This window comes from Sarcophilus harrisii, chromosome 1 (genome assembly GCF_902635505.1).
Source record: "Sarcophilus harrisii chromosome 1, mSarHar1.11, whole genome shotgun sequence".
Taxonomy (NCBI): Eukaryota; Metazoa; Chordata; class Mammalia; order Dasyuromorphia; family Dasyuridae; genus Sarcophilus; species Sarcophilus harrisii.
In genome coordinates, this window is record NC_045426.1 from 83,207,507 (window position 1) to 83,224,208 (window position 16,702).

The window sequence follows — 16,702 nt, forward strand, 5'->3', positions numbered from 1 at the left end:
TTCTGGGAAAAACAGCCCCGCTCAGAGCGCGGCCGACCTCTCCGCCCCTCGTCGCCCGCTCCAGAACCACAATTCCCAACATGCGCCTCGCTCGCTGTTCGATCGGCGCAGGCGCTGTCCTCCTTGCCACCCACAGGGACCCGGACTCCAAGTCCCATCCTGCCTCGGGGCGGAGAGACGCGAAGCGGCCCGCTCCCGTTGCGCAGGCGCGGTGATCTGTTTGTCGGTCCCGGAGGAGTCGGGGGCGGCTGCGGCTGTGGCAGCAGAGGAGGCCGCGGCCTAAGAGAAGCCGGTGGCGGTGCCAGGCAAAGAAGTAGACGCGGCCTCCCGCCCTTGCTCAGGCCCCTCGGGGGTCTTCGGCGCTGAGCTCCGACCCCGCGGAGGAAGACGGGAAGGGCGCCCCCCGGCGGCGGGCGGGCGGGCCGGCCCGGAGCGGATGGGGGAGGCCGCGGCCTGAGGCCAGAGCCGGCCCGGCCGGCTTGGAGGCCCCCCTGCGGGCCCGGGGGCCCGGCCCCGCCTCTAGGCCAGGCCCCCGGCCGCGGCCCGCGGTCGCCGGAAGATGCAGCCGCCGCAGCGGGCCGGGCTGGCGCTGGGGCCCGGGGCTCGGCTCCCCCTGGGCGCCGCCCTGGCCAGCGCCAGCGTGGTGGTGAAGGCCCTGTGCGCCTCGGTGCTGCTGCTCTACCTGCTCTCCTTCGCGCTGGACACAGGCGTGGGCTTGGCCGTGACCCCCGGCTACCTCTTCCCGCCTAACTTCTGGGTGTGGACCCTGGCCACGCACGGGCTGGTGGAGCTGCACGCGTGGGACGTTGCCCTGAGCCTGGCCACGGTGGTGGCGGCGGGCCAGCTGCTGGAGCCGCTCTGGGGGGCCCTGGAGCTGCTGGTCTTCTTCGGCGTGGTGAACGTGTCGGTGGGGCTGCTGGGCGCCCTGGCCTACCTGCTCACCTACATGGCCTCCTTCAACCTGGCCTACCTGTTCACGGTGCGCATCCACGGGGCGCTGGGCTTCCTGGGCGGCGTGCTGGTGGCGCTCAAGCAGACCATGGGGGACAGCGTGGTGCTGCGGGTGCCGCAGGTGCGGATGCGCGCCGTGCCCATGCTGCTGCTGGCCGCGCTCGCGGCGCTGCGCCTCACGCCGCTGGTGGAGAGCCCCGCGCTGGCTTCCTACGGCTTCGGCGCCCTCTCCGGCTGGGTGTACCTGCGCTTCTACCAGCGCCACAGCCGGGGCCGGGGGGACATGTCGGACCACTTTGCCTTTGCCACCTTCTTCCCCGAAATCCTGCAGCCGGTCGTGGCCCTGCTGGCAAACCTGGTGCACGGCTTGCTGGTGAAGGCGCGCGTCTGCAGAAAGACTGTCAAGCGCTATGACGTCGGGGCGCCTTCCTCCATCACCATCAGCCTCCCGGGCACAGACCCTCAGGATGCCGAGCGCAGAAGGTAGGCCGCCGCAGTCCGGGCCCCTCGCTCTTGGAGTGGGAAAGCCCAGGCCCCAGACTGCAGTAGGTGCCCACGGCCAAGGGTGCCAGGCTAGGGCACAGACCCGCTTCTCCTTTCCCAAGTCAGGGCTCCCCCTCCCAGGGAGTCAGGCACTGGGGCCCATCTTCCTCTTTCTGAAACATTGGCTTTACATACCATTTTGCCCAGAGCTGAAGCTCCAACATAGAAACCACGATGCCCTCGTTCTTTTAGTGTTGGGAATCTGGGGGAAACTAGAAACATACCCTGAACGTGTTTGAGTCTAGGAGGAAGCTGAATAGCCTGTCCAGAATGATCACTGGCCTTAGGGTTGTGGCCCCCTGAGATCCTGGTTCTCTTTGAGAGAGTGAGACCCGAGTTTATGTTCTAACTTTACCAGGGGCTCAGCAGGTGACCTGGACTTTGCTCTTGGCCTGTCTCCTTGTCTGAAAAAGATGGGAATTGCCTAATGTCAAGTGGATAGTAAGTGTGAATCTAGACCGTGCTGACTTGGTGTCCCCAGAAGGCCTCAGCACCCTTCATCCTCCCTGTGCTCCCTCCGGTTCATACATTTTGTGAATCTCAGGTTTTGGTCGGTGCATTCTATAGAAGGCCTGTAGGAGAATTAGGGCTCACCAATCCCTGAACTCTGCTGTTTTAAGTTTCTTTCCAGTCCTATGTTCACCTAAATATTCACATGTTCAGGCTTTCAAGTTTTTCAGTTGAATTCATTGCCTATAGACTTGAAAGTCTGAGGTATCCCAGAAAGTTCTCTCTATTGACAGGTAAAATATGTTGCTTCGTTTCTCCCCTGAGCTCCCTAGGGGATGGACAGACCCATTGAATAAATCAGCTGTTTCTGCCACCCCTGAAAAAAACTGCTGTTTCACTTCCTGTAAACCAAGCTAAGTTTCAGTTACATTATTCACTTACATAAAATCATAGCCTTCCCTTTCCCCAGTAATTAGCCTTCAAGTAGGACAAAGAACCCTCCCTCCCCCAACTGAACTATATCAACTTCATATCTCACACCTTCAAACTTCATTCTCCATGATCCCTTTGGAACAATCATTTGGGGTCAGGGGCCTAAAATAATGATAGAGAAAGTGCCAGAAACAGATATATCAGTGTAGCTTGTCCCATTTGACCAGAGGAAGTTCGAATGCAGAAAAGAAATAATATACTGGTCAGGATCACCCAGCAAGAGAGTGTCAGAACTGGGACAGGAGTCCAGGTCCTAATACTCTGGTTTGCTACAAAGAACATTTATTTAAACATAAAACAAACATCTTGACAAGAATGCTAACTAAGTAGGTTGATTTTGTTTTTCCTTTTAAGTTAAACTTCATTTTGGTTGTACTGGGAGAGTTGTACGGCTTGCTTCTAACATTTCTGTAACCCAGAGCAGAGGTCAGACCTGACCTCCCTTGGAGAGGCTTAAGGGTGGGACCAGTAAACATTTTTCCCTCTACCCTGGAGCCTAAAGCTATTCTTTTTTTCTGAGGAAAAGATTCTTAGAATAGTATTTAAAACCTGTTCCCAATCCCAGTCTACCCCTCTCAGCATTTCTGTTCCTATCTAGGTAAGGCCACTGGCTTTTTCCATCCCAGCTGTGTGGCAAAGACAGACCTGACAGTTACTTGTTCTCTTCTGGCTGGAAATTTCAGGGTCTGAAATGGGGCAGAGAACTTTTGGGCAAGCTTAGTGTACGTGTCCACAGAACACATACAGGAAGAGGCTTAAGGAGCAGGTGAGGGTGGTAGCACTGTGGACTTTAGCATCTGCCCTCCCTGATCCCAGCAGTCACTTGTTGCTTAAGCAGTTTCAACGGACTCTGACTGGGTCTAGGGAGGCTATCAAGGTCATGAGATAGTTTAGGGCAGGGGTCCTCAAACTTTTTAAATAGGGGGCCAGTTCACTGTCCCTCAGACTGTTGGAGGACGGGACTATAGTAAAAACAAAAACTCTTTGTTTTGTGGGCCTTTAAATAAACTTCATAGCCCTGGATGAGGGGAATAAACGTCCTCAGCTACTGCATCTGGCCTGTGGGCCGTAGTTTGAGGACTCCTGGTAGGGAAATACAGGCATCTGTATTGAACTTCCTAAGGGACCGCTGGAGCAGCTTGTGCACATTCATTCGCTTCTGAGGGTCATCTTTAGTTGGGCCTCTTAGCAGAGACAAGCTGGGCATGCTCTGTGTAAACTCTGGGGACTAGTCTGAACACAGGCAGTTACCAGAACCTCTGGGCCCTAGGTTTCTCATCTCTAAAACAGGGATACTGCTACTTGAACAGCCAGTGTTTTAGAGCTGTTGGAAAGTATTTTGTCAGTCTTAAAGTACTATAGAAATAGCAGTTATTACCCCTCTGCCTCAAACTCAATGTCATAATAACTGACTAGAGACCACCCTGCTCCAACAAAGCTATAGGACAGGAGGGGCAAGGAAAGCAGCACATTGTTTCTCTCAGATGGAAACCAAGGTCCAGAGAGGGATTTGTCTAAGCTCATATTGGCAAGTAACAAAGCTCACATCAAAGATTCTTTCCTGTCCCCAAAATTTTGCATTGCTTTTTATAGCCTTAGGAAGCACCATTGATTTGGGGCTATTAAAGATACTGGACTACAACAGGGGATTTCCCCCCTCCCCCCACTAGAAGGGAAATACTCGTCACAGCTTTGCTTATGCGGCTGGAAAGAGAGGCTGTCTACCATTCCCCTTTGGACTCTGTCCTAATGCCCAGGGCTCAGAGGACCTGATTCCTTGCTCCTGGCTCTTGGCAAAGGAGGCTCAGGCAGCAGCATCTAAATAGTGGTGCCTGAGCCCTGGAAGTCACCCAAGGAATGTTTGACACTGGCAAGGCATCCCCTGAGAGATAACACATGTTACAAGATCTTTGGGGTCTTCCAAGCCTGCAGCTAGCTACTTTGTCAATTTATTTGCAGCCAATGGTCACACTTCCAAAGTGTTCACTCTAGAGGACACACTCCAAAGGCCCTTTCTAACTTCTTGTTTCCATCTCAGAAATGAGATGAAAATCTTGTCCAAAGGGCTCCTTACTACGCCCCCCCAGAGCTCAGACATGGTATAAATCTAGACCCAGAGCTTATCTGTCCCATAGGACTTAGCACTGAAGGGACTCTACCCAACCCCCAGAACTATATACCAAGGAACCAGGAACTTCCATAGTGTCTGCCTTAGCTAGGAAACTTCCACTGCAGGAATGGCCTGGACAGCCAGGGAAGGAGGGATGGTCAAGATTCTGAGCCAATGGAGGGACACATCCAGGCACAGGCTGATGGGATAGAGTGGTTGTTTCATAAGGTGCCCTTCTGATCCCCATGGCAGCCTGAGTGGCTCATAGAAGTATCTCCTCAATTTGCAAATGGGAAAGCCAAGCTCAGAGACTGCGATTGGCCCAGTTACCCTCATTGGACACTGCAGGATCAGCTTTCAATTTCAGTGTTCTTCCTGCTAAATCAGGGCAAAATGTTTGTTCCCACTATCCCAGCACAGCACCTGGCTGCCTATATACAGACTCATTATTGACCAGCTTGACCTAAAATGAAAGATTGCTTAGAAAAGGAGCTAGTGATTTTCAGAGTGGCAAAGACATATTTGAGTTATGATCAGAGGTTTGGATGGGATACGCTATGATCTTATAGAAAAGAAGCCAAGATTCAGGAAGAGAGGGCTCTGGGAGCCAGCCCAGAGACCTATATGCAGCCAAGGCCTGGCCCTCTGATAATATTCCCGTGTCTTTTCTTCTGCAGGCAGCTGGCCCTGAAGGCCCTAAATGAGCGTTTGAAGCGAGTAGAAGACCAGTCTGCTTGGCCCAGCATGGAGGATGAAGATGATGAGCCCTCGAGCAAGGTGGACAGCCCCCTGCTCCCTGAGAAAAGTCCCAACCCCTCTGGGAAAGGGACTGCCCCTGAATCCAGCCTGATCACCTTCGAGGAAGCCCCTCCCCAGCTATAACTCCGACCTCCCAGCCCAAGGGCACATTCCCTTTCCCCAGCCTGGTCAGTAGTCACACCATTTGGGCCACCCTGCTGCCTCTCCCTGCTCAGCTATACACAGAAGCTGACTGCTTCCCAAGGAGAGAAGGCAAAGAGGGAAGCCCTTTTAGGTCCATGGGGTCACACTGTGTGCTGATTCTTCTGGATATGTGGCCCCTACCAATACCATGCCCCTAAGGCCTGGCCCACCCACCAGACAACCACTAAGTCCAGGAGTAGGGAGCACGTGGCCTGAGGCCTGACCCAAGTTTCAGCCTCATCATCCCAGTTGACTGGTTTGGAAACCAGATCCAGTGGGTTAACCTTGTTCCTACGATTCTGTGGCAAATCTTTGTTAGTAGAGCAGTCCCTCTTCCTGGCCTCTGCTACCAGGAAAGGATTTGTCAAAAAAAGAATTCTGGGGATCCTAGCAGCGGGCCCAAGGCTGAATGTGACAAGGTCAGTTCCAGGGCACCTCTGCCACCCTGCCATTCCTCACCCCTCCACTCCAGAGACATGTTAGTATTGCAGTTTGGTTTTCCCTCGGCTGGGGTCGGGCAGTACATACGAGTGACGCTGAGATGGCCTTCGTCCCCAGGTGTGGGGGCTCTCCAGAACAGGGACTTCTGTTGGGGCTAAAATTCATGGGGGTTATTTTTTAAAAGGACCACTTGAATGGGGAGCCTGGACTCTCAGTATAAATAAAGCAGTTCTTTGAGGACCGGCTCTTGGTGGCTTTGTCCTGAGCACATGCCTCATTAAGCAGTTGTTGAGGCACAGCCTCCCTAGGACCCACAAGACTGCAGACTGCATCCTGGGTTGCTGCTCTTGTGCTGCTGAAATGGAGACCACCACCACCCCCCATTCTCTTCTACTCTGTTTTCATCTTACCAACTTACTATTTTTACTCCTCATTCCTCAAACCTCTACATTTTCCTTCTTGTGGCTTTCCATGACTTGTGCTCCTCTGCTGCCTCCGAGAGAAGAGTAGATCTAATTTAGGACCCATTAACACTTCTTGTTCATATCTTCTTGATCTCTCTTTCTTTGGAAGAGACTCAGCTACCTGCATATTGATAGGAAATAGATGCCAAGACTCTGCATTGACCAGATACCATCCCCTCTGCCCATTGTCCTCTGGTTTGAGGGGTCATCGGACGAGTTATTTTCTCCATCTTGCCATACTCTACCCAGCTCTTGGCTGTGTGGGCTATTTCATTAAAACTAACCTGTACAGATTAGTATAGAGGGAATTGTGTAACTGGTCCTTCTCATTTCTGCCCACAACTTATCCAGGCACTAACTCTTAAATGGGTAAAATACCAATTATCTGCACACAGACAGGTAGATAGAAGAGCTTTATAGGAAGTACAAGAACACATCTTTAACTCCTTGACCTTACCCTCCCACTATCCCTGCTTCCTAGCAGGTTCTCCTCAGGCCTCCCTGACCCCCATGGGTCAGCATGGGGAAGTTGCTCAGTCCTCAGGAGCCAAGGCCTGGCAGCAGTGTCACCCCAAATATCACTGGTACTCCCAAGAAAAAGGTGAAGCACCTGGCCCAAGCAATTTCTTCATACAAATGGTACCTATAAGAATCAATTGTGACTCGGAACTCTTCCTCTACCTCTTTCCATTGTTACTTTCCCCCCCTTTTTTGCAAACACTGATAAGAGTCTAAAAAATGAATAGAAGAGGCAGGCAGGCTGCCAGCAGTCCATCCATGTGCTCACGTATCTCTTCATAGTGGCAGGAAGATGAGGCAGTCTCTGTATGTGAGGCATTGAGCACCCTTCCTCAGTACACATCTCTTCTGCCTGTCCCCCAAAGGGACGATGCATGACCCAGGCCCGCCCCTGGGTATAGGGGAGCCGAGAGTCCAGCAGCACTGCAAGCAGCCACTTCTCGGCAGAACGCAGGACCACTGCAGGGGGAAGAGTAGGAGCACATGGGGGATGCCTCCTTCACGGCTGGATCCTCTTGCGGTACAAGTAGGCATTGCTCACCTGATTCATGACCACCAGGCTGGTAAGAATGGGACAGAGAGCAGCCAGGTACCAGGCACCACCCACCAGTGTGGTGGTGAACCAAAGGGAGCACATGCCTAAGAGGAGACTAGTACTTCCCAGCAGGTAACCCACCAGCCCTGAGGTGGCGTGATACAGCTTCAGCTTGGCCAGTGGCCACCGTGGAAGCAGCTTGGGGTAGAGCAGCACTAGCCCACCTGTGCACTGCAGCCCGGCCCACAGCACTGACAGCAACCCTGCCCACCCATGCCACGTAGCCAAGTGAGCTTTGCCATGATGTTCCTTGTTGTAGACAATCAGGCCCAGGCCCAGCAGGGCACATAGCAGGGCCAGCAGCTGCAGGGCCCAGTGGCATCGTGCCCGGCCCTTTCGAGAGAAGGATCGCAACAAGGAGCTCTCTGGGGAGAAGACCAGCAGCGCTTCTGTCATCAGGAAGGAGAACTGGGGAGACAATTAGGACCAGTGTTCAACTACCAAACTAACAAAAGAGATTTAGCAGGAGGAGACCCAAGGAGCAAACAAGCCAAACATTTCTACGTGGCTCTGGAAGGAGCAAACAAGCCAAACATTTCTACATGGCTCTGGAATTCAGGCTATTTCACAATGGTTCAAATGGCCTTCTGGATGCTACCCAACTCAAGCTGATATTATGAATCTGTCTTCCTTGACCTTGGGCTGAGTTGAAGTGCTGGAAAGATTTGAGGTAGAGCTAGCAATGAATTAAGTTTGTGTTCCATTGAATCCACCTGCAGATAGTCAAGACTTAACCTTACCACAATTTTCCTTTTTAATTCAACAAAATATTTCTTTGGTCCTTTTCGAAATACTACCTCTGAAAACACACACATAAACAGTACTGTAGCAACTAGAAACAAAAAGCCTCAACTCTAAATGATGAATTTGTTTCACATCCCCAGTGTGGGACTGATATGAGATAGATATTGTTACATCCTGTAAATCAACTCACTAGGAGCAGTGTTTCAGGAAAAATGAGATGACATGTAATAGACTAAATTAAGTCTATTAATTTCACATTTTATATATACATATGAAATATTGCAACTTATACACTTTAAACGAGCTGGTAAGTTGCACAGCAAGCACTGCAAACTTCTAACACTAGGGACAAGCACAAACCGCAGGAATGGGTCAGGGCAGGTTGGGAGTGCTCATCCCAGGTCCACCTTCCCTGTTATCCCAGGCCCACACTCCTCCCATCCCCACTGGGCATCATCCAAGCCACAGACCAAACAGGAAAAGGGTTACTTACAGCCAAAGACATAAGCACTGGGTGCCACGAGAACAGACCTGGAAAAAGAAGGAAGGCTGCAACCAAAAGTGGTCTAAACAGAAGTGGGTGGGCAGCTCCCTGCAAATGGGGACTGAAATTCTAGCCCAGGACAGCTGGAGGAGGTCAAAGAGGACTAGGAAAGAGCATCCCAGACTCCCATCTCCCAGACACCTCACTGAACTGGGGACCCAAAAAACCTCCCACCACCCATTTTCCTCAAGACAAGAATTCAATCGAGAGCCCCAGGCTGGCTCCAACCTTGCAGTCTCCTCCAGACACCTACCCAAGAAGCTGTATACAACTCTCGGGAGGTCCTGGAAGTAGCCCTGGCCAAAGAACCCTCAAGTCCACCGTTCTGCTCAGCCTTTCTCACAGGGAGGGAAGACCCATCCTGCAAGAAGTGCTGCGAGCGGCGGGCCAAGCGAAAGCTGATCTCCAAACTCCCTTCGGCCTCGATATCCGATGACCCGGGTCCCTGGGGCTGATCCACGGCCCGGATAGAATCTGGCTCCTCCCCCACAGGGAGCAGGGAAAAGGCCCCTGCGACACGGGTGGGGACCCGGCTCCGAGGATCCACAAGTAGCGGGCTGGGTCACGCCAGCCAACGACGCCAGGGCCAGAAAGTCTAGGCAAAGAGTATTTCCTGCCGGAACGCCCCGGCCTGCGGCCCGCTGGACCCAACCCGACACACCTCCCTGGGACCCCCCCCCGCGGGGGGGCGGGGGAGGCTCGCTCCTTCCCGAATCCCCCGCCTGGCCCGCGGCCGAGAGCCGCCCCCTGACCCCGTCCCACTTACTGGAGCCGGGCCGGGCCAGCACGGCCACAAAGACCGTGAAGCCCAGGGCCACGAGGTGGGCGGCGGCCCCCGAAGCGGTGCGCAGGCCCCGGTAGATACGCGACTCAGTCTCCACCGTCAGAGCCATGTCCGAGGTGCCGAAAGGGTCTCAGGGCTCGGGGCCCAAAAGCGTTCCCCAGGGAGGTCTTCGCAGCCTCTAGGGACCTGGCTGGAACAGACAGGTCCGCGTCAGGGACACCAGGCAAAGCTAAGCAAGGTTCGGCGCGACAGGAAAGCCCAATGCTCCCAGGTAGGATGCTGGTGAAGGGTCGTAAGGACTACGAATTCCAAGATGCACCGCGCTGGCGCGGGTCCAAGAAACCCTAAAGTCAATTGCAGAGGAAGGCGGAAGGAGTAGTTCTCTAGCCATAGGCGGGTTACCCGAACAGAGAGCCCTGAGCCACCGGGAAGCATTGTGGGAATTGTAGTTAACCCTTTCACCCCGCGACCACAGTCCCACAACACGCCGCAGACTGCCTGAATGCAAGTCGTACCCATTCTAGAATTCCCCGGGCTCACCTGCCTACTCGGCCCACCGTCTTCCGGCTTCTAACAGGAAGTTTCGGAAAAGAACTACTCTACCACTTCCGTGGAGCGGGGCTCGTTTCATTTCCGGGTGCAACTTCCTCCAATCCGGAACTTGCGCCAAGAAGAGTCTCTGGGGCTCTTCCTTAGAACGTAGTGCGCAGGCTCCAGGATCTTCTCGGCAAGTGGGCGGGGCAAGGAGAGGCTCGCGCGCTGCCCGCTACTACGCAGGCGTCCTCGGGAGCCGGCCCTTTTTCCGTACCAAGTCAGGTAGGGTATCGGTCGGGGCGGGACTGGCGGGAGTTGCGGAGCTTGCGGGGTTCCGGGAGCCTCCTAAAACTGCTGGGATTCGGGGTCCCCACGGAGCCCCACGGGTGAGAGGGAGGCAGGGGATGCGCCGGCGCCCACCTTCCGGGCAGCCGATGCGGCCCAAACGTGGGGAAACTGAGGCACGCCCCGCCCCTTTCCCCCGTCAGCGCCTCCCCGGGCGGCCAGGCGGGGCCCCGTCCCCGGGCCTTCTGCAGGGTCTCCGCGGCGCGGCCTGCCGGCATGGGCAGCAGCAGCAGGATCGAGTGCATCTTCTTCAGCGAGTTCCACCCCACGCTGGGCCCCAAAATCACCTATCAGGTAGGCGCGGGGCGGGGCGCCGCCGCGGGGGCGCTGCACGGCCGCAGCGGCCCGCCCCACCCGCTGCCCGCGGCTGTCTCCGCAGGTCCCCGAGGATTTCATCTCCAGGGAGCTGTTTGACACGGTGCAGGTGTACGTCATCACCAAGCCCGAGCTGCAGAACAAGCTCATCACCGTGTAAGTGCGGGGAGGCCCCCGCGGGGCCGCCAGCGCGCCGGCCCGGGCTGCCTAGCCTCCCCTGCCCCCCCGAGTCCCCGGAGCGAGGTGACCTGGGCCGGGGGCAGCCTCCATGCTCGCAAACGGGCCGCCTCGGTCCTCCTGCCACCTACCCGCTTGAGCCACCATAATTAGCTAATGGAGCTCCCTGCCTCCAGCCTTTCCTCTCCAGCCCGTCCTCACAGCGCTAAGCAAATGCAGCGCATCACTCCCAGTCCGAGCAGAGGCCCAGAGAATAAAATAATGTTTGTGTGTCTGTGGCATTTATTGACTGTACATCATCCCCCCTTATGCACTTCCCAACCCTGGCCTTTTGGCTGTTATCCCGCTATGATAGTCCGTCTCCTCCGTTTTCGTACAGGGGATCCCCCTACCTGGAATGCTTGCTTCGGAAGTCCTCGCTCCCCTCAAGATTCAGTTTAAGTGCTATCATCTACAAGAGGCCTTTCCTAAATTTGTTTTGCACTTAATAAGAGTTAGGGGTAAGCACTACCCCTAGTAGAGTGTAAGCTCTTCTGAAGTAGGGGCATTTTAGTTCTATGATCTCTTTATATTCACCACAATGCCTGGTACATAATAGGTGTTTAATATCTTTAGCAGAAAAAATTTGGTCAGAGATTCTTTTCAACAGACTAAGGAAAAATCAAGGAAGGTTTTATGTATAGAAGAGCTATCACCTGATCCGAATCTTGAATATAATATTGAGAGGATGTACATCCTTGACATGGAGCAAAATGAGACAGCGAAACAGTTCAGTTTGTCTGAAGCAGAGGCTATAAAAGGAAAGAATGTGAACTAAAGCTATTAGTATAGGTTGTGCCCAGATTCTTGAATGCCAGGCAGGAGTTGTATTTTATCCTTTAGGAAATAGGATTTTGAAGGAATGGCTTGATGGAAGCTGGGCCCTAGGATAATTACCCTGGCAGACTGCAAGGTTGCTTAGAGGGGAGAGGTAATTAGGAGCACCATCACCACCTTGGCAAGAACTAACCAAGGTGTGGGCCAGGGTAGTGTCAGGAGAAGAGGCAAATGATTGAAATATCCTAAGGGACAGAAGACTGACAAGGCCCTGAACAAGAAACTTGAAGAGGTCCCCAGAGACCTGGCTCCTGTCCCATTCTCTAAGATGGTTTCCAAAGGAAAAGGAGAAAAGGGATTCCCCACACACACCCCTTGTGCTGATTCTGCTTCCTGCTTAGGACAGCCATGGAGAAGAAGCTGATTGGCTGCCCTGTGTGCATCGAGCATAAGAAGTACAGTCGCAATGCACTGCTCTTCAACCTGGGCTTCGTGTGTGATGCTCGAGCCAAGACCTGCGCCCTGGAGCCCATTGTTAAGAAGCTAGCCGGTTATCTCACCACGCTGGAGGTCAGGACCAGCCCCGTTGGGGGCCGTTTCTCCAGGGACTCAACCACTGGGGCACTGAGCCATGATCTTTGGGTAGTAGAGAGATACATAAAGTGAACCAGAACTCCCTCTCATAGAGTTGAAAGAAAATTCAAAAGGCTGTGTAATTCAACCACAGTTTCCTCAAAAAAGGCAACTAATGCCAAGAAAGGGAAAAGACTTGGGCTCCTGTGACTGAATTTAAAGCTAGAAAGGATAGGAGATCTTTTAGTCCAACCCTGTTTCCCCTGTTAGATACAAGCTCTATGAGGTTCGTTGATGTGCCCGAGGCTAACAGCAAAGCATCAGAGGCTGAATGGAGCCCAGTCCTCTGACTACAAACCAGTGCTTTATAATTTATCCCAATCCAGAGTGAAATGGGCACCAAGGAATCCACCTTGCCTGCTTGCTGTCTTCCAGTCATTGATGGACCTCATGGCAGCTCCCCTTTTTCATCCCATTTTTTCTCATAGCTGGAGAGCAGCTTTGTGTCCACAGAAGAGAGTAAACAGAAGCTAGTGCCCATCATGACCATCCTCCTGGAGGAACTCAATGCCACAGGCAGATGCACTCTGCCCATAGGTAAGACCAAGGGTCTAGTCCTTCCTCCAGAGAAGGTCTGCCTGCACATTCTTGCCCAAGAAGAAATAGAATTCAAAGCCCCCCATATAAAGCCCCAAAGATTACTGTCCCATGTAACCCTCAAAAGATATATGGAAAGATTTTGGTGGATCCATGAACTTTAATGAGAAATAAAGGATATCTTTAATTTCACCACTCTTTTTAAAAACTATCATTTCCTACAGTTATTTAAAAACTTGACTGAGGAGTCTGGAGACTTCCCCTGCTGGCCAAAGGGAACTCCTGATTTATAGGCACAAAGCTTTGTGAAGGGAAAAGAGGGTGCTCCTCATTGTGAGAAGGGGGATGTGCAGAGTAGAGGCTTCCTCAGATCACAGACTGAGGTAGATAGATAAGGACTAAGAAGGAATGTGAGACCCTTTGGGATCAGGCTTCAAAATCTGGGACACAGACAGTGAACTTTGTGAGGATGGGTTGGAGATAATGCCCACAGAGATCTTGGCTCTGATGCTCACTCTGCAGATAACAAGTGATGGCTTCTTTGACGTCATCAGCTTCTCTGTGCAAGGTGGTGGTTAATCCTAAACCAGTCTCCCATGTTTGAGGGGAGAATCAGAGGAGAAGTCTCATAAAAGTCTAGGTATTAGAGCTGTAGTAAGAAGCTTTAGGGGTCCCCTAACCCTCTTTCTACCTCATCCCCGTTATTATAAAATGAAGGAGGAAACAGGCAAAATCCAAATCTTATTGAGCCCTGGTTTCACAGATGTGAAGACTAGATTTTTCCAGTCTAGACAGCAAGTTCGAAGTAGAGCTTCTGTATGAGGCCAGATCTGTATCTTGTGGTTCCACCATACTGTGGCATACAAAAGTGCTTTGGAAAGACTTGACCTTCTAGAGATGCAATCATGTGCCTGCATCCTTGTACCCTTCTGGAAGGCTTCCCAGAAGCCAGGAATCCCTATCATCTTTCTCTATAGATGAATCTAATACTATCCACCTGAAGGTCATTGAGCAGCGGCCTGACCCCCCTATTGCCCAGGAGTATGACGTACCCGTTTTTACCAAGGACAAGGATGAGTTCTTCAACTCTCAGTGGGACCTCACCACACAGCAAGTATGCCTCCCTGCCATATACTCCCCTGCCAGCCCTGAGGGAAAGAGTGTGGGCTGTGGGGTACAGACTGGACCCAGGAATGACATAGCCACCCTCTCTAGATATTGCCCTACATCGATGGCTTTCGACATATCCAGAAGATTTCTGCTGAGGCTGATGTGGAGCTCAACCTTGTGCGGATCGCCATCCAGAACCTGCTGTGAGTGGGTCAGGGACTGAGAGGTGGACAGGGAAAGACCGAGAGAAATCACATCTGGACCCTGCCAGGCCCTGCCCTCCCCACCTCCTGAGACGTCACAGATGTCATCACCAAAATGAGACTCCATAAGCCAGAGGGTGATGCCTGGTGGGGAAGTGAGGCCCTGGGGGAGGCAGAGGCCCACACTGAGGAGCTGTATCTCCTTGCAGGTACTATGGGGTGGTGACCCTGGTATCCATCCTTCAGGTGAGAAGGGGAACAGTGGGAGGAAGATGGTATTTGAGAAGGGAATGCAGCTCTGAAGGCAAGAGGGGTTCCACTTCAGAGCACAACCTGAAATCAAGATGATAAAGCTTGCTAAAAGCAGGAACCTTCTCTTGGAGATGCCCAGTGGGGGGGGGGGGGGGGGGGGGAGGAGGAATGGCTTGTGTGCATGACTAGAGCAGATAGAATGGAGGTCTTCTTGAACAACTGAGGCCCAGAAGGGGAAAGGACTTGGGTTTTTTTTTTTCATCAATGGTGTAAATTCCTTGGCTCATAGGATTGACAATCAAAGGGACTTAGACCACAGCTTCTTAAACTTTTTCTACTTGCAACTCCTTTTTGCCTAAGAAATTTTTAGGCAACCTCAGCATATGGGTATACAAAATAAATATACAAATCAAATACTGACTGATAATCATAATTTCACAACCCTCATATTCAGTTCTGAGACTCCTATATGGGGTCACAACCCATAGTTTAAGAAGCTGGGTCTTCTGCTGTCCAGTCTAACATCTTTGGTTTTATTGATGGGCACTGAGAACCAAAGAGCTTAAGGGCTTTTGTAAGCTCACATGGCCTTATTCTCATGGCCATTCTCGTGACTCGTAAGTTGGGGATTGCTAAGCTTGGAGAAGATGAGGCCTTATTGCATCTTTGCACCCTCAGTATTCCAACGTGTACTGCCCCACACCCAAAGTTCAGGACCTGGTGGATGATAAGTCACTACAGGAGGAATGCCTGGCCTATGTCACCAAACAAGGTAGGGGAGGAAAGGGAGGGAGGAGGGCAAAGACGCAGCTTTCAGGGTGTCTGGTTGACTTACAACTGTGCCTTTATACCAATTTTGAGAAGCTACATCCAGTAATAGTTCAAAAAGATCCAAAAATCATTCACTTTACAAGCTTCTCTGGAGGATAAGGAAATTGAGACACAAAAGTTTTAAGTAACTTGCCTGTGATAATAGAGTTAAGAAGTGTTGGAACCAGCATTTACAGTTTGTTATCTTCCAGTTTCAAATCCTTTTAGGGGTCTAAAACAGGGGAGAAGAAATTGTAATCCTAATTCCTCCCAACTGTCCTGAGACCTAGAGTGGTAGGAGCTTGAGATATGTGAATTCCCAGCTTTCTGTCACCATCTCAATCCCCAGGGCACCAACGAGCCAGCCTAAGAGACGTCTTTCAGCTCTACTGCGGCTTTAGTCCCGGCACCACTGTCCGAGACCTCATCGGCCGCTACACCCAGCAACTGCAGCATGTGGACGAGAGGTCAGCCCTGGGCTGGGGAGTGGGACTCTGGGAAGGTGCCCGGAGCTCAAGGGGCTGGCACCTGGCTCCCGAGGGGCTGGCATCTGGCTCCCGAGGGGCTGGCACCTGGCTCCTGAGGGGCCGGTCTCGAGCCAGAGGAACCTGCCTCCTTCCTTTATCAGTTTGGGGTTCCCGCAGCCTCTCTGTGCCCAGACAGGGAGGCGGTGCAAAGCTTCAGCATCCCGCTGGCCCCAGTCCTGCTTGATAGCCAGGTGGGCACTTGCACCCCACCTCCCTAGCTCTCTTTCCAGAGAGAAGGCTTAACAGAAAGGGGGACTCTGCCACTTTGAGCCAAATACCTATTGGTAAAAAGGGCACCTGCAGTGCTCTCAGAGGCCATTTGTTGACTCTGATGTGGGATACTTGGGAGAAATTTCCCGGGAAGTGACCCTTGCACACAGTAGGTCCTCAATGCTGCCTGAAACGACTTCCATGCCCTCCCGACCCAACAGGAAGCTGATTCAGTTTGGGCTCATGAAAAACCTGATGAGGCGGCTGCAGAAGTACCCGGTGCGCATCACGGCCGAGGAGCGCAGCCACCCCGCCCGCCTCTACACGGGCTGCCACAGCTATGACGAGATCTGCTGCAAGACCGGTGGGTGGGAGGATGGGGAGGATTGGGCGGGGAGGGGAGGGGGGAGAGGCTCCTGGCAGAGCCTGGCGGCCGCTAACTCCCCACCTCCCACCGCCCTTCTAGGAATGAGCTACCGGGAGCTGGACGAGCGCCTGGACAATGACCCCAATATCATCGTGTGCTGGAAGTGAAATCCCCGCGGACGGGCGCCGCGGCAGCGCGCACCCGCCACAGCCTGCCTGGGACCTCGGGGGCGGCGGGAGTCTGGGACGGGCTGGGTCAATAAAGCGCCTTTTCTGTCTTCCGGCTGT

The 16,702-nt window shown here is 53.0% G+C and overlaps 3 protein-coding genes across 7 annotated transcripts; 2 read left to right on the forward strand and 1 right to left on the reverse strand.

The window, feature by feature from the left end:
* Positions 1-471: 471 nt before the first annotated feature.
* Positions 472-6,166, forward strand: TMEM115 (transmembrane protein 115). The gene is made up of 2 exons (XM_003762314.3): positions 472-1,434; positions 5,224-6,166. The coding sequence occupies exons 1-2, from the start codon at positions 560-562 to the stop codon at positions 5,426-5,428; spliced, it is 1,080 nt and encodes a 359-aa protein (XP_003762362.2). The 5' UTR covers positions 472-559; the 3' UTR covers positions 5,429-6,166.
* Positions 6,167-6,793: 627 nt separating this feature from the next.
* Positions 6,794-10,200, reverse strand: LOC100925329 (cytochrome b561 domain-containing protein 2). 4 transcript variants are annotated; one of them, XM_003762259.4, is made up of 4 exons: positions 10,120-10,200; positions 9,562-9,769; positions 8,745-8,782; positions 6,794-7,915 (listed from the first exon to the last, which is right to left on the reverse strand). In XM_003762259.4, exons 2-4 carry the CDS (start codon positions 9,686-9,688, stop codon positions 7,412-7,414), a joined length of 669 nt encoding a protein of 222 aa, XP_003762307.1. In that variant the 5' UTR covers positions 9,689-9,769; positions 10,120-10,200; the 3' UTR covers positions 6,794-7,411. The 4 variants fall into 4 exon arrangements, with proteins under 4 accessions (XP_003762307.1, XP_003762308.1, XP_023353835.1 ...); XM_003762260.4 differs by having other exon boundaries at positions 9,562-9,765; positions 10,120-10,167; XM_023498067.2 differs by having other exon boundaries at positions 9,562-9,923; positions 10,120-10,147.
* An 80-nt stretch (positions 10,201-10,280) lies between these two features.
* On the forward strand, positions 10,281-16,695 carry NPRL2 (NPR2 like, GATOR1 complex subunit). Of its 2 annotated transcripts, XM_031958754.1 has the most exons (12): positions 10,281-10,395; positions 10,602-10,752; positions 10,838-10,929; positions 12,168-12,336; positions 12,828-12,936; positions 13,914-14,050; positions 14,152-14,249; positions 14,459-14,495; positions 15,180-15,273; positions 15,661-15,778; positions 16,270-16,412; positions 16,515-16,695. In XM_031958754.1, exons 2-12 carry the CDS (start codon positions 10,675-10,677, stop codon positions 16,580-16,582), a joined length of 1,143 nt encoding a protein of 380 aa, XP_031814614.1. In that variant the 5' UTR covers positions 10,281-10,395; positions 10,602-10,674; the 3' UTR covers positions 16,583-16,695. The 2 variants fall into 2 exon arrangements, with proteins under 2 accessions (XP_031814614.1, XP_031814617.1); XM_031958757.1 differs by lacking the exons at positions 10,281-10,395; positions 10,602-10,752 and adding an exon at positions 11,330-11,450 and having other exon boundaries at positions 10,841-10,929.
* The last annotated feature ends 7 nt before the right edge of the window (positions 16,696-16,702 follow it).

What these genes read in the sequence shown, in the direction of transcription:
- TMEM115 (XM_003762314.3), top strand. Translation starts at nt 560, where the DNA reads ATGCAGCCGCCGCAGCGGGCCGGGCTGGCGCTGGGGCCCGGGGCTCGG. An exon ending in CAGGATGCCGAGCGCAGAAG is followed by an intron (nt 1,435 to 5,223) that starts GTAGGCCGCCGC and finishes TTTCTTCTGCAG; the next exon opens with GCAGCTGGCCCTGAAGGCCC.
- LOC100925329 (XM_003762259.4), bottom strand. Translation starts at nt 9,688, where the DNA reads ATGGCTCTGACGGTGGAGACTGAGTCGCGTATCTACCGGGGCCTGCGC. An exon ending in GCTGGCCCGGCCCGGCTCCA is followed by an intron (nt 8,783 to 9,561) that starts GTAAGTGGGACG and finishes TTCTTTTTCCAG; the next exon opens with GTCTGTTCTCGTGGCACCCA. An exon ending in CAGTGCTTATGTCTTTGGCT is followed by an intron (nt 7,916 to 8,744) that starts GTAAGTAACCCT and finishes TTGTCTCCCCAG; the next exon opens with TTCTCCTTCCTGATGACAGA.
- NPRL2 (XM_031958754.1), top strand. Translation starts at nt 10,675, where the DNA reads ATGGGCAGCAGCAGCAGGATCGAGTGCATCTTCTTCAGCGAGTTCCAC. An exon ending in CAGAACAAGCTCATCACCGT is followed by an intron (nt 10,930 to 12,167) that starts GTAAGTGCGGGG and finishes CTTCCTGCTTAG; the next exon opens with GACAGCCATGGAGAAGAAGC. An exon ending in CCCTGGTATCCATCCTTCAG is followed by an intron (nt 14,496 to 15,179) that starts GTGAGAAGGGGA and finishes TTGCACCCTCAG; the next exon opens with TATTCCAACGTGTACTGCCC.